Source organism: Vigna unguiculata, chromosome 3, assembly GCF_004118075.2.
Source record: "Vigna unguiculata cultivar IT97K-499-35 chromosome 3, ASM411807v1, whole genome shotgun sequence".
NCBI classification, from domain to species: Eukaryota; Viridiplantae; Streptophyta; class Magnoliopsida; order Fabales; family Fabaceae; genus Vigna; species Vigna unguiculata.
In genome coordinates, this window is record NC_040281.1 from 53,371,023 (window position 1) to 53,384,234 (window position 13,212).

The window sequence follows — 13,212 nt, forward strand, 5'->3', positions numbered from 1 at the left end:
ATCTTGTTATACCAAATGCGATATTAATTGGTCTTACAAAATATTTGGACCGTATAAAAACATAACTATGCTCATTTCTATAATCTCATGAACACTATTGTATTTAATATAGAACTACTGTGTCATGTTAAGTGGCTACGATTAAAATATTTTTTAGGCATCTTTTAATCTTTAAATTAGTTAGACCTGTTGATGGGTAATTAATTTGAATTTACTTTTGTAGACACCACAATTATTTGTTAATTGATTCACATGCTCAATAGTCAATATATTTATGTCTTTAATAATAAATCAAACAGGTACTTAAATTAGTTTAATTTAAATTCTACGCTAAAACATGTAATAAAAATATAAAATCAGTGATTATAATTGGATTAGTAACAAGGGACATGATTAGAAGTTTGTATCAATTGTCATATACCTAAACTTCATTGTTACAATTATATCAAAAAATAAAAACTATTGAATATTCTTTAATTATCTTAAGAAATTTGTTCGGTAAACTGAGACGGGTATACTTTATTTACATTAAAACATATATATATATATATATATATATATATATATATATATATATATATATATATATATATATATATATATATATATATATATATATATATATATATATATATATATATATATATATATATATATATATATATCAAGAGTGGCTTTGACAAATCACACCATTATCCTATAAGTTGACCAAAATCTGTTTTACAAACTTATTTCAGTACTTCTCAACTAAATTTCAGCAAATCCGTATTTCAATTTTTTTTTTCATCTTTATTTATCTTGAATTTTTTAATCTAATTCAATTTAATTCTGATTTCTTAAAACTTATTCAATTTGGTATATGTCGTTAGTTTTTCAAATCGATATTAAAGTTACTATCATGTGTCAATTTGCGGATTTTTTTTATATTTTTTTTGATTTTTTTATATATGTGACTTCACAATTGTGTCATATGGCATAGTTAGTATGACGTGACAGTAGCAGTGTGATGTAACAGTGCCATGTCAACATAGTCGTCCCTACATTTAATTTTTGTAAAAATAGAAAACCATATTGTTCCTCTTCAAATTGAGACTCAATTTATTTTTTTATAAATCTTATGTTGATATTTTTACTAAAATTGACATTTTTATTAAAAAAAAATTGAACTATTTTTAAACTAACTTTAAAATCTATATAAATTTATTTAAAATCATGTTAGTTAGAATTTGGATGTGATTATTAAATCTATTGTGAAACCAAACGCAAATCCTTCAACCAAAAAATACATGAACAAATTAAAATTAATAAGTTGAGTAGTATACTTTATTAAGATTCAAGTATTAACTCCATATCAATTCATCCATGTAACTTGTCCTAAATATTTTATAGATTTTAAAGAGAATTTAAAAATATTTATGGAAATATTTAATAAAATTTCCAATTTTAATAAAAATATCAACATAAGATATATACAAAAAATAAATTTTGTCTCAATTTAAAGAGAGACAATATTACTCGATTCTTACCAAAATTGAGACTAAATTGAATCTAAAAAACAAATATAGGAACCAAATCCAGATTATTTCCACGTGACACTGACACATTACTTTGCTACTGTCACGTCACATTAACAATGTCACAATACTGTGAAGTGAAATATGTAAAAAAATAAAAATAAAAAACTTTCAAAAATATTTATGAAAAATCATAAACTAACACGTTACACTAACTTTACCACCATTTGTGAAATACTAATAATAAAAATTAAATTGAATCAGTTTAAAGAAAATGAAAACCAAATTAAATCAAATTAAAAAAGTTGAGACAAATTGAGACAAAACAAATATGAAAAATCGACATGACATTTTTCAACGAAAACAAAAGGGAAATAATTAAACCTACAATTTTTTAAAACAATCAATTTAATTTATTCGAAATCTTCTTTTAGTTATTTTTAAAGCTATTTTTCCTCTCATGTGCTACTTAAAGTGTTGAAGAATAAATGAAACATAGTACCAGAAATGGCGCAACGCAATGTGCAAACACAAATTGGTGTTATTATGGTTTGATTAATTTGCATGATGACATAATATTTATATGCTCAAAAAAATCAAGATTACGTAATCAAAGATGACCTTATAGTTGCAATTATTGAGAGTGACAACAACGTAAATTTGTAAGAGAGATCCACGTAAAAGAAGCAATAATATTGTTAACTTGTTATGGGAAGCTAGACACTTTAATTTAACAACAAAAAAATTGAAAGAAAAAACAACACTCTTGCCATGTTCAATATGGTTCTAAAATAAATTTAAGCTGTGTTTATCACAATCAACATGGAATACAGTTCTATTCATGTATTATTTCAATGAACAGTCTGACACTATTTTTCTTTTCTTTTTTTTTTCTGTATAATCATAGCATCATAAAGAAATTGAGTACAAAGTAAAAAATAAAATAATTCATTAATAAGCTGAATAACCTAGTATTACATGTATGAAAGATAAGGAGCATGAAGAGAAGGCTAACAGAAAAATAGGCCCCGCTTGTTGCCACGTAACTATCAGCTACTATCCAAAACACGACACCCACATAAAACAAAATACCTTAATCTAGAACAAAATCTTTTTAAATCAATTATATTTATAATAATACAGTATTAGAACACCATAATCACTGTATATGATAAAACCAAAATGGTTGAACAATTATATCCTGTGACATGTCTCCATTACAACATAGTGTCGTGACCAAATTGCACATTTAGAGCATATGAAGTCCAATTTTTGGTTAATCCACCATAGATATGAATGATTTTGTAAGATTTAGAATTTTCCATTGACAACATCGTATGATTAATATTAATAGGAATATAATCTTAAAAAGATTAACTAAATAATAATAATAAAATACCAGAATAAACAAGATACATGTAACCAACTTAAAGAATTAAAGTATACCCATTTAAAAAAAATTAAAAATATCTCACTGAGATGTAATTAATATTGAATAAATTAACACAAAAAAAATATAAATCCATACTTCTTATAAAACATTAACACTATTTTTAATTCAAAATTTTAAAATAATATATTTATGAATTTTTATTATTTTTATTTTTACTTAATATAAAACTTAAACTCGTACTTCAATTTTTTACGATTTAGGAATGTCGTATTCATATTTTTGTGATGATGAAGATCGAAGATTTTAACTATTATAAGTATGTTATAAATTCATAAGTCAAAATCAATTTTCTTATCACCTTTCAAAAAGTTAAGCTTCTTAGTTTTACATGACATCCCAATCCATGGTATGATTACAAAGTTTGTAAGTTTTATATAAAATTTTATTTTTTAAGTGATTCGATACTTTTTTATCAAATTAAAGTTATAATAAGAGGAAATTTTAATCAATATTTATCAGCAAAAAAGCATAAAATAAAAATATTTATTTTTTTAAAGAATATGCTTAATGGACCGACTAATAAATAATTTATAAAGTTATACTAATAAAGTAAATTTTAGTTAGGTTTCATTTCAAGAAACTACAAAATTAAAAAAAAAAGACGTTTTAAGTTTTAAAAACATCATTAAAAATAACATTAGGTGTAGTATCTAATAAATTTATTGTCAAGTTTATTGAGATTTTTAATGTTTTACAAAATAATTCATTGTCGGATTTAAAAAAATTTAAGATCTAATGTAAGATCATTTACTAAAAAAATAAATAAATCAAACTTTAATATAAACCATTTCAAATCATTAATGATCAAAATGTATCAAGCAAATTACTATCATTGTCAAAATTATATCATAATTTTGATCCTTTAAATTCATATATAAATTTTTACTCACTAAGATATTTTTTTTAATCAAAGTAATATAATAATTACAAAATAAAAGTATCAAATATCACAATCTTTTGTATGGTCACTATCTTCTTTTTCATTTTCATTCGTGTGTAGAGATGATCATAGTGGATGGGAAGATTATCTTAAATGTTGCATTACACTTACTACTTGTTTTGTAGTCTTTATTAATTGTTTTCTCATTTCTAGTCATGTGTTTGTTGTCTTGCAACTTTTGTTTCATTTCTACATTTTGTTGTTCTTATCTTTTTAATAATTCATTTAATGCTTGAACTTGACATCTTCATAGCAAACCTCAAACCTCAGTGTTTGATATTGAACAGAAAATAATGCTAAAGTCACAATATTAAGAAGGGATCGAGAGATTGAATTCAAAATGATATCATGTTTACTTGTATTTCCGGTAGGGAAACTTTCACAAATTCCTAAAAATATGAAAAATTTACTAGTAAAATTTAACATGGATATGAAATATTTTCTACTAAAAGTATTTTATACGAGAATTTTTGTGCCTAAAAATTCTCATAAAAAAAACGCAGGTAATAAAGTATTTTTCTAACAGTATATATAGTATCTTTCTGAAATCAGCAACCTTAATCTGAAATTATTGAAATATCCAACTTTCCTGTCTACTTAGGTAGCTTCTGAAAGATATATGTAAAGTGATTTTGATTATTCAAACACAATTTAATATTTATACTTATCACGTGACTTCATTTTCACCATTATCAGATATTCTTAGTATAGAGAGCAACTTCTCAATATCGCTATACAGACATTACTACCAAAAGTAGTGGTCACCGTTGCTTTTGTCATCATCTCTTCACAAAATATGCAATCGCTTACTGCACATAACTCACGAATCACTTCATTTGAACCATCACCCATTAATTGAAGACATTATTTTGTATCACGTAGAAAGATAAAAAAAATGCATTTAATAACCCTAGTTTGAATTCACAGCTACGTGATGCAAAATCATATTTTCACGTAATTTGCTTAATAATTTAAAAAAGGTTAGAGGTTTGAAGTAGGGTTGTGAGATATTATACCTTGTAGGATATTATAAAGAAGATGAATTGTTGGATTTGCCCAAACCAATTGTTTTTGGGTGATAAAAATAGTGATGTGATAGAGAAAAAAAAGGCAATGAATACACCATTAATTAAAACCAACGTGGGGATTGGGTTATGGTATAGTATGAGAGACACCATGCAAGAGACAAAGTGCATGAGCTGTTTGCTGGTATCGTTCTCTTAAAATCGGTCCCCAACACTAACTATCATATATATTAAAAATTTATTCCATCAAAATTTCTAGAAAGTTGAAGTTTCTACCTCAGTTCATTCCCACCATTGAAAGAGCTATTTCGTTAATGCTGGCTTCTCAAAAAGGAAAGGAAGCTTTAAATCAAAAAATATCTTAACTACTCTCTTGTGTGTTTGTTTAAAGTTACCCCAACAAAACTTATGTTTTTCAGCATTATCCTTATTCAGTTTCCAGCACGAATTTTACTTCAAATTTTGTTAGTCACCTATCATGGCAAATTATGGAAGGTGGTCAGTCTTTTTCAACCATTTTGGTATATTTGGATAATGAATAGAACAGGAAACAAATGAGTTGTATTGCAAAATGTACTCAATTCACGAAAAGGTGAAATAGTCTTTTTTTCTTTTTTTAAGTAAAAAATAATGAAAGGTAGTGTGAAATAGATGTAAAAAAAAATTAATTGTCAAAATACATTGTCTTTTTTCATAAAAATCAGTTTATTTTTGATATCAAATGTTAAAAGAAAAAATACTTGATAAAGTATATTTAAAATAAATTAACATGAATTAATAAAATATATTCTTAAATCGAAATTAGTATAATTAAATACTGCTAATTAACACATATTATTACTCTTCCCCTCTTTTAACCGGTTAAAATTCTTTTGAAAGGTAAATTTAACTTTAGCGGATTGAAACAAAATTTAAACTAGTGACAAAAATATATTATAATATAAATTATTGTCTTAAACATAAATATAATTTATATATTCAAAAGTGTTTATACAAATTTTAATTGTAATATAAGTTATATGTTTAGAATTTTTATTTATTATGATTAATTATTTATCTGAAATAAATATTTATTTTATAGAATATAAAAGCTCAAGTACTAAGTAACATTCATGAACAGTGATTTTCAAAATAAGTTGTAGATAATCTATTTTCAGGTAATTTGACTATTTGCCCCAAGATGACTTTCGAGCCGCATCATTATCAATCATACATCCAGGTCAATCGTTAATTTACATCGAAAGCTACTTTTTCTATATTTAAACAAATTATTAGAGACCATAAATCGACTGGTCTATTTTAAGGGGGAAATTTAAAATAAAAAAAAATTATGAATTAATTGAAATTGGTTCTCGATACGAGAGGGGAAATTTGTTGGGTTTTTTTTATACTGACAGTTGTTCAAGTAAATTATTTTTTGAAAAGGAGTAACTTACTATTAGTAACTATTAAAGGAAATAAATTAATTATAGTTAAAGATTGTCAACTATAAGTTTAAGTTACTTAAATGATTTTTTTTTTCTAAAATAAGGTGTCGCATTAATTTTTACCTAAGTCATACTTACATTAATAATATTGACCATAATTCGAAAAATAATTGTCAATAATTAATAATATTGACCATAATTTGATACCATATATACTCATAAAAATGATGGCATATATTACTAATTGATGGTTAGAATATGTTTAAATTTAAAAAAATCATATGAAGTAAAAAAATTAAAAAGCTAAAAATTAAATTTTATCGAAATCCATCGCTTATTACATCCAACTTATTTGTTGGTATCATAGAAACATCCGAAAATACAGCAATAAAAAATTTCTTTTTTCTTTGTGCCAAATGTGTGCTTCCACACTCTTACCATTTAATACAGCAGCATGTACTAATTAAGAGAGAGATGGAGAAGTATATAAATTCTTACCCAGACAATCAAACCAATATATTTGTCATACATCGTACAAAAATTGTCATATTGTACATGTATACACAGAGAAGTTATACATACATATATATATATATATATATATATATATATATATATATATATATATATATATATATATATATATATACACGTCGGTTATGGAGAAAAAGATGTACTATAAAAATATTGTGTACCTATATATATATATATATATATATATATATATATATATATTAAGCATTAATTATATCTTGCTACTATATCTTAAGCATTGATTAGACCTTACTACTATATCTTAAGCATTAATTTGAAAGGTTACCCAGCTCTTAAGAAATTTGGCAGCCATTGATATAGCTGGCTTTCTTGTCCCTCTCTATATATACGTACCTGTCAAAGCAATCCCAGTTTGCATACTAACTCTTGTTTCGCATTCACTTCTAAGGAGGAATTGAGCAAGACCGTGTACAATCTATAAAGCATGCTATCTTTCTCTTAGATCAATCTTTGGATTTCATGAACAAGAAAAACCCAGAGAAAGATCAGTGTTATTTGTTAGCTAGGTAGATTAATTGTTTTCTGTGATTTCATATATATATATGAACATGGGGAGGCCACCTTGCTGTGAAAAAATTGGAGTTAAGAAAGGACCTTGGACTCCAGAGGAAGATATCATGTTGGTGTCTTACATTCAAGAACATGGACCAGGAAATTGGAGATCAGTTCCCACTAACACAGGTAATTTTCAGTATCAACTCCTTTCTCTTCATTTATTTTCCCTACTTTATATTAAATTCATTCATCATTTTTTTTAAGGTTTGATGAGATGCAGCAAGAGCTGCAGGCTTAGATGGACTAATTATCTTCGACCTGGTATCAAACGAGGGAATTTCACCGAGCATGAGGAGAAGATCATAATCCACCTTCAAGCCCTTTTGGGAAACAGGTAATATAGTAGTACTATACCCACTTCTAACCCTCATCTTCCTACCTACTTATATTAACTTTGCTTTGCTTTCATCAATTATTGTTTCTCCTCTTTAATTAAGCGACAATCACGAGGTTCAAAAATCCCAACAATTTGATCACGAAACCAAGAAAAAAGAAAAGAAAAGTCAAAAAGGATCGAGCTTGAATATACTTGTCTGGATCTTTCCTTAAATAAATCAACATTTTTGGTTGTTTTTTTATGAGCTCATTGTATGTGAATTATATGATATGGTTTCAGATGGGCTGCTATAGCTTCGTATCTTCCAGAAAGGACAGACAATGACATAAAAAATTATTGGAATACCCATCTGAAGAAGAAGATGAAACCAAGTGATCAAAACGAAGAGGGCATGGAACAAGAGGGACATTCTTCTTCTTCTTCACATCCAAAGGGTCAGTGGGAGAGAAGATTACAAACAGATATACAAACGGCAAAACAAGCCTTGTGTGATGCTTTGTCCCTCCACACGACACCACCAACACATGTTGTTCCTGAGACAAAGCCTTCAACTTCTCATCAACCCTACAGCCATGCCTCATCTTCATACGCATCAAGCTATGAAAACATCTCCCGGTTGATGGAAAACTGGATGAAAACCCCAAACTCACACGACACAAATTCGGTAGGGGATTATTCCTTCAACAACATGGTCAATATTAATACACCGAGATCCAGTTCTAGTGAGGGAGCACATAGCACCACTAATACCACGTGTGCACAAGATCATGTTTTTGACTTGTTCACCTTCAACTCCTCCACAAACTATGGTGCTCCCTCTCAGACCCAAGCGCCTCTTACGATGATAGAGGATTGGCTTTTCGAGGACGGGGCTTCTCAGTCTCACGAAGATCTGATGAGCATGTCGCTGGAAGAAAGTACTTCGGGTTTGTTTTAGAATTTGTTGCTGCTACGCACTAAGGTCCTGCCTTTTTCTTCATTAGGGTAAGTAAGTCCTCTTCCGAATTCTTGAGCTCTTGAAAATGGAAATTTTTTTCTAAAGCTGTTTTCGTACGAGAAGGTGATCAATACCCTCTCTCTCTCTCTCTCTCCACAAACAAGAATTGTACATTACTATTGTACGTCTGTATCCTTTCTCAATTTGCAACGTGCGTACCAATTTATTATATGTAAGAGTTTAATGTCTGTATTTTGGACCTTCGTTTACTGTCTGGAATTCATCTAGGGTTACAAATGAATTTCAGCATTGTCACCTATCATTATCTATCAATGAAAACCACTCAGATGACTGAAATTTATCCAATTTAATTAATGCTTCGGTACGAATCTCAGTCCAGCTTAAAAAGGTTAGGTATGCTTTGACTAGCTTACTTTTCTAATAAAAACATCTTTACTTCAGTTTTACTGAAGAATAACAAGTTGTTTCACCCTAAAGATTAATGTAATCCAAACCAGTACTGCGTTGACATCAGAATAAAATCCACTGAATTTGCTTAGTGACTTTACCAAACAATGAATGAATAAACTAGAAGTTATATCTGATGCAATGCATGAATGTGGGATTATTGCTAAATTTTCATTTAACTCGAAGCTATTACGCAGGGGGCTATAGTTCAGTGCTAGGCTTCTTAAGCCAACCATACTTAAACGTTGTTCAAAAATAAAAGTTAAGGAGCTAGCATTAATACTTTAAAAAATTGATGTACTTTTGTAATCTTAACCTTTTAAAGATAATTTAACGGTCTATGTACATTCATGATTTTGGTTCTGCAAACAAGGGTACAAGGTGGTAGTTAAAACTTTTGTAGTGTAGAACACACTAAATTAAATAACGACTAAATAAATGTGTCTTAAACATATAATAAACAACATTTTTATAAATGTTATATAAATATCATAAAAGTCCGTGATTATACAGCTGTTGTTTTAAACTATGTGGACAAAATCAGTAAAAATGTGGTCTAAAAATATAAGTGAGGTCTAAAATCAACTTGAAAAACTGTTGTCTATTGTAAGGATTTTAAGCAACGGTTTCAAAAACATTATCGTACTAAAAACCGTTGTCTATTACCTATAACCACACTCACCTATACCACACCTAAAAAAATGTGGTCTAATCTTTAGACCATAGTTTTTATAATTTATATCATAATTTTATGTTGTTGTCTAAAGTAATTTTTGTTGTAGTGTGAATAAATGATCTTTTTTTAGTTGTTGAAGATTAGTGTAGGATCGCATGGGAAAGTAAACTGTTTCTCTTTATTTCTCATAATAAAAATGTTTGCAATGATGTAATTTTAGCACGTTGAGTTTGAGAAACGGTGTTGGTGACGACTGAAGTTTTTAATTCATCACATGCATAAATTTTATCCATGTATCTTTATCTGACATATGTATTAAAGAGATAAAGAGCATGAGAGAGAGATATTTTTGGGTCGACCAACTATTCTCCTAATATTTAAAAAAAATGATATAATTTAATAACTTTTTTAGTAAAAAGTACAAATATATTTTAAAGTTTTAGTTCATTTTAGTTACTTTATTATGATAAAATGTTTTTCCGGTGATTGATATTACATATTTTTACATATAAAGTTGACAGTCCATTAGAGACGTTTAACTGTTAACTTAATCTAGTTTATTAAAAGAATAATAATTTAAAATTTAAGTGTTAACATTAATAATTTTACAAATAAATAAATTAAACAAAAATTATTCAAACAACATTTTAATATTTAAAAAATAAATTGTCAACTTACATTATTAGAAGTAATAAATAATTATAATAAAAAAAGGTATGCAAAACAAATGACAGGTAGCATTTTAATATGGTTAAGAACTATTAAATTACTCATTAATGTCTAGTCTCACACATAGAATATATATACAAAATTAATTTACAAGATGAGGTTTGTACTTTTATTTATTTATTTATTTATATATATATATATATATATATATATATATATATATATATATATATATATATATATATATATATATATATATATATATATATATATATATATATATATATATATATATATATATATATATATATATATATATATATATATATATATATATATATATATATATATATATATATATACTATTTAGTCTGTGAGACTTCGTAAGTCAATTGACTCATTGAAATTCATTTTTACACCTGTATTATAAATGCTTTTAAATTTTAAAAAATATGCTATCTATTTTATTATGTTGAGAAATCAAATATTTAAAAATATGAAAAAAAGAAAAGTATATTAAAACAAACACTTTTTTCTGAGTAATAATATTTTAGCGTGTCTTATTTTTCATACCACTCGTACACGTATATGAAGGGAGAATCACTTGGTTAATTTTATTTAAAAATATGATAAAAGAAATTATCGGAAAAAGTAGCTAAGAAAAGATGGAGTGTGGTTATAAGATAGGGTATTAAATGATGAGAAGGAAAAGAAAAGTTGAAAGGAAAAATGTTCTTTATATCATTTCAGGATCATTTGATAATTTGTATAAAAATAAAATAATTTTAACAAAAATTAATTTTTATATTTTTAGAAGAAAAAAAAAGAATAAATAATTACGAGAGACAGTATCAAATGGTAATAAATAAAAAAATGGTGTTAAAATATGGGTGTCCAAGTTGAGACGAGGGGTGTTATCAGAAAATTGATTTAACTGGGTCTGGTCGTACTTTAGAGGCCTCGCTGTTCTTGCTTCCACCACTCCTGAGAATAGTTAAAGAAGCAGCAACAATACCTTTCATCTTCATTCTTGTACCGTTCCCACCTCAACCCCACCACCACTACCGACAACTCACAATCTTGTTCACTTCACCCAGAACCTCCCAGTTAACTCACTATCCTTCGCGTTTAGTTCAATAGTCTTCATGTCCACAAATCATATTAAGATATTTTACTTTATATCAAAAATCTTATAAATGTTTCAGTATTGGTTCATACATCTTAGCAAAATTCAGTCTCACTTTTTAAGGTTCTAAGTTGCCTCCTGTTTATGAACTTACAATAAATTCAATCTTCATTTGCATATCATGACGTGTACGTGCAAATTTACTAACATCACATTTATTTCAACAATTATAATATGCTATCTTAATTTACTTTAATGGTTTTGTTTTCTCATATCAAGATCACCTTGTAACTTCTATTACAATGAAAATATTTTATAACACTCACACGTACTAATGTTTTATGCAATGGTTGATGATTTGAAATAACTTTTTTTTTAATTCTATTATAATTCAAGGTCTTATTAAATTTTATATTATGTCATCATATTTTCATGGAGAAGTCTTATAAAAGTAGGTTAAATTATATCTTTCATCTTTATTTTTTAGAAAAAAATTAAATAGGTCTCTTTACTTTTATGTGTCACAAATGAGTTTCTATTCGGGGAAATTACAACATTAAAGTTGTCACAAGTCAATTGTGTTTTTTTTCTTTAATTTAATTTATAATAAATAAAAAATTGTCTCGTATCAATTTTGTGTCACATGACAGTGTCATTGGTAACGACAGTGTCACTGTCACGCTAAGTGTCACTGTTTTAATCTCAATTTGATCATTACATTTGTTATTTTAATTTAATTAAGTCTCATTTTTTTTGTTTTAAAATAGAGCAATTTTGCCTATTTCCAAATCAACAGCAAATTTAATTTTTATAGAAATGTTATGCCGATATTTTTATTAAAATTGATATTTTCATTAAATATTTTTTACAAGATTAAATTTATTTAAATTTATATTTTATATTGAACTTTATTTTGTCTTGATATTTTATTACAACATACTTTAATAATAAATTTTTATTCAAATTTATATTTCAAATAATTGTATATTTTTAAATGTGTAAAATTCAATAATTTCTATACATATGTTAGAGTTGGTTTAAAAATAACAATTTTATAAATTCAAATGTAAAATTTTTAAACAATTTTATAACAATTTAAAGCAAATAAATTTTAAATTTTAAATAAAGTTCAATGTAAGATATAAATTTAAATAAATTTAATCTTGTTAAAAATATTTAATAAAAAAATCAGTATAACATTTATATAAAAATTAAATTTGGTCTCAATTTGGATAAGAGTCAAATTGGAAAATTAAAAAAAAATGAAACTTAATTAAATGAAAACGAAAAATTCATGGATCAAATTGAGATAAAGATAATGAAACTTAATGTGATAGTGACACATGACATTGGCACATCACACTACCACTGCCTTGTGACACGACACTAACTTGACATGTGACAAATTTTATTTAAAAAATATTTTAAAAAAATCAATAAAAAAATCACAAGCTCACACACATGGCACAACTGGAACGCTGTTAGTGCAATAATAACGAAAATGGTCTGATCGCATTAAATCTTTCAAAA

General features: G+C 26.3%; 1 protein-coding gene across 1 annotated transcript; it reads left to right on the top strand.

Annotated features, from left to right (window-relative positions):
* Positions 1 to 7,261: 7,261 nt before the first annotated feature.
* On the top strand, positions 7,262 to 9,080 carry LOC114175988 (myb-related protein 306-like). Its single transcript, XM_028060861.1, has 3 exons — positions 7,262 to 7,595; positions 7,674 to 7,803; positions 8,086 to 9,080. The coding sequence occupies exons 1-3, from the start codon at positions 7,457 to 7,459 to the stop codon at positions 8,741 to 8,743; spliced, it is 927 nt and encodes a 308-aa protein (XP_027916662.1). The 5' UTR covers positions 7,262 to 7,456; the 3' UTR covers positions 8,744 to 9,080.
* Positions 9,081 to 13,212: the final 4,132 nt, after the last annotated feature.

Coding starts and splice junctions, on each gene's coding strand:
- LOC114175988 (XM_028060861.1), top strand. CDS start 7,457: ATGAACATGGGGAGGCCACCTTGCTGTGAAAAAATTGGAGTTAAGAAA. Junction 7,596..7,673: donor ATCAGTTCCCACTAACACAG/GTAATTTTCAGT, acceptor ATTTTTTTTAAG/GTTTGATGAGATGCAGCAAG. Junction 7,804..8,085: donor CAAGCCCTTTTGGGAAACAG/GTAATATAGTAG, acceptor ATATGGTTTCAG/ATGGGCTGCTATAGCTTCGT.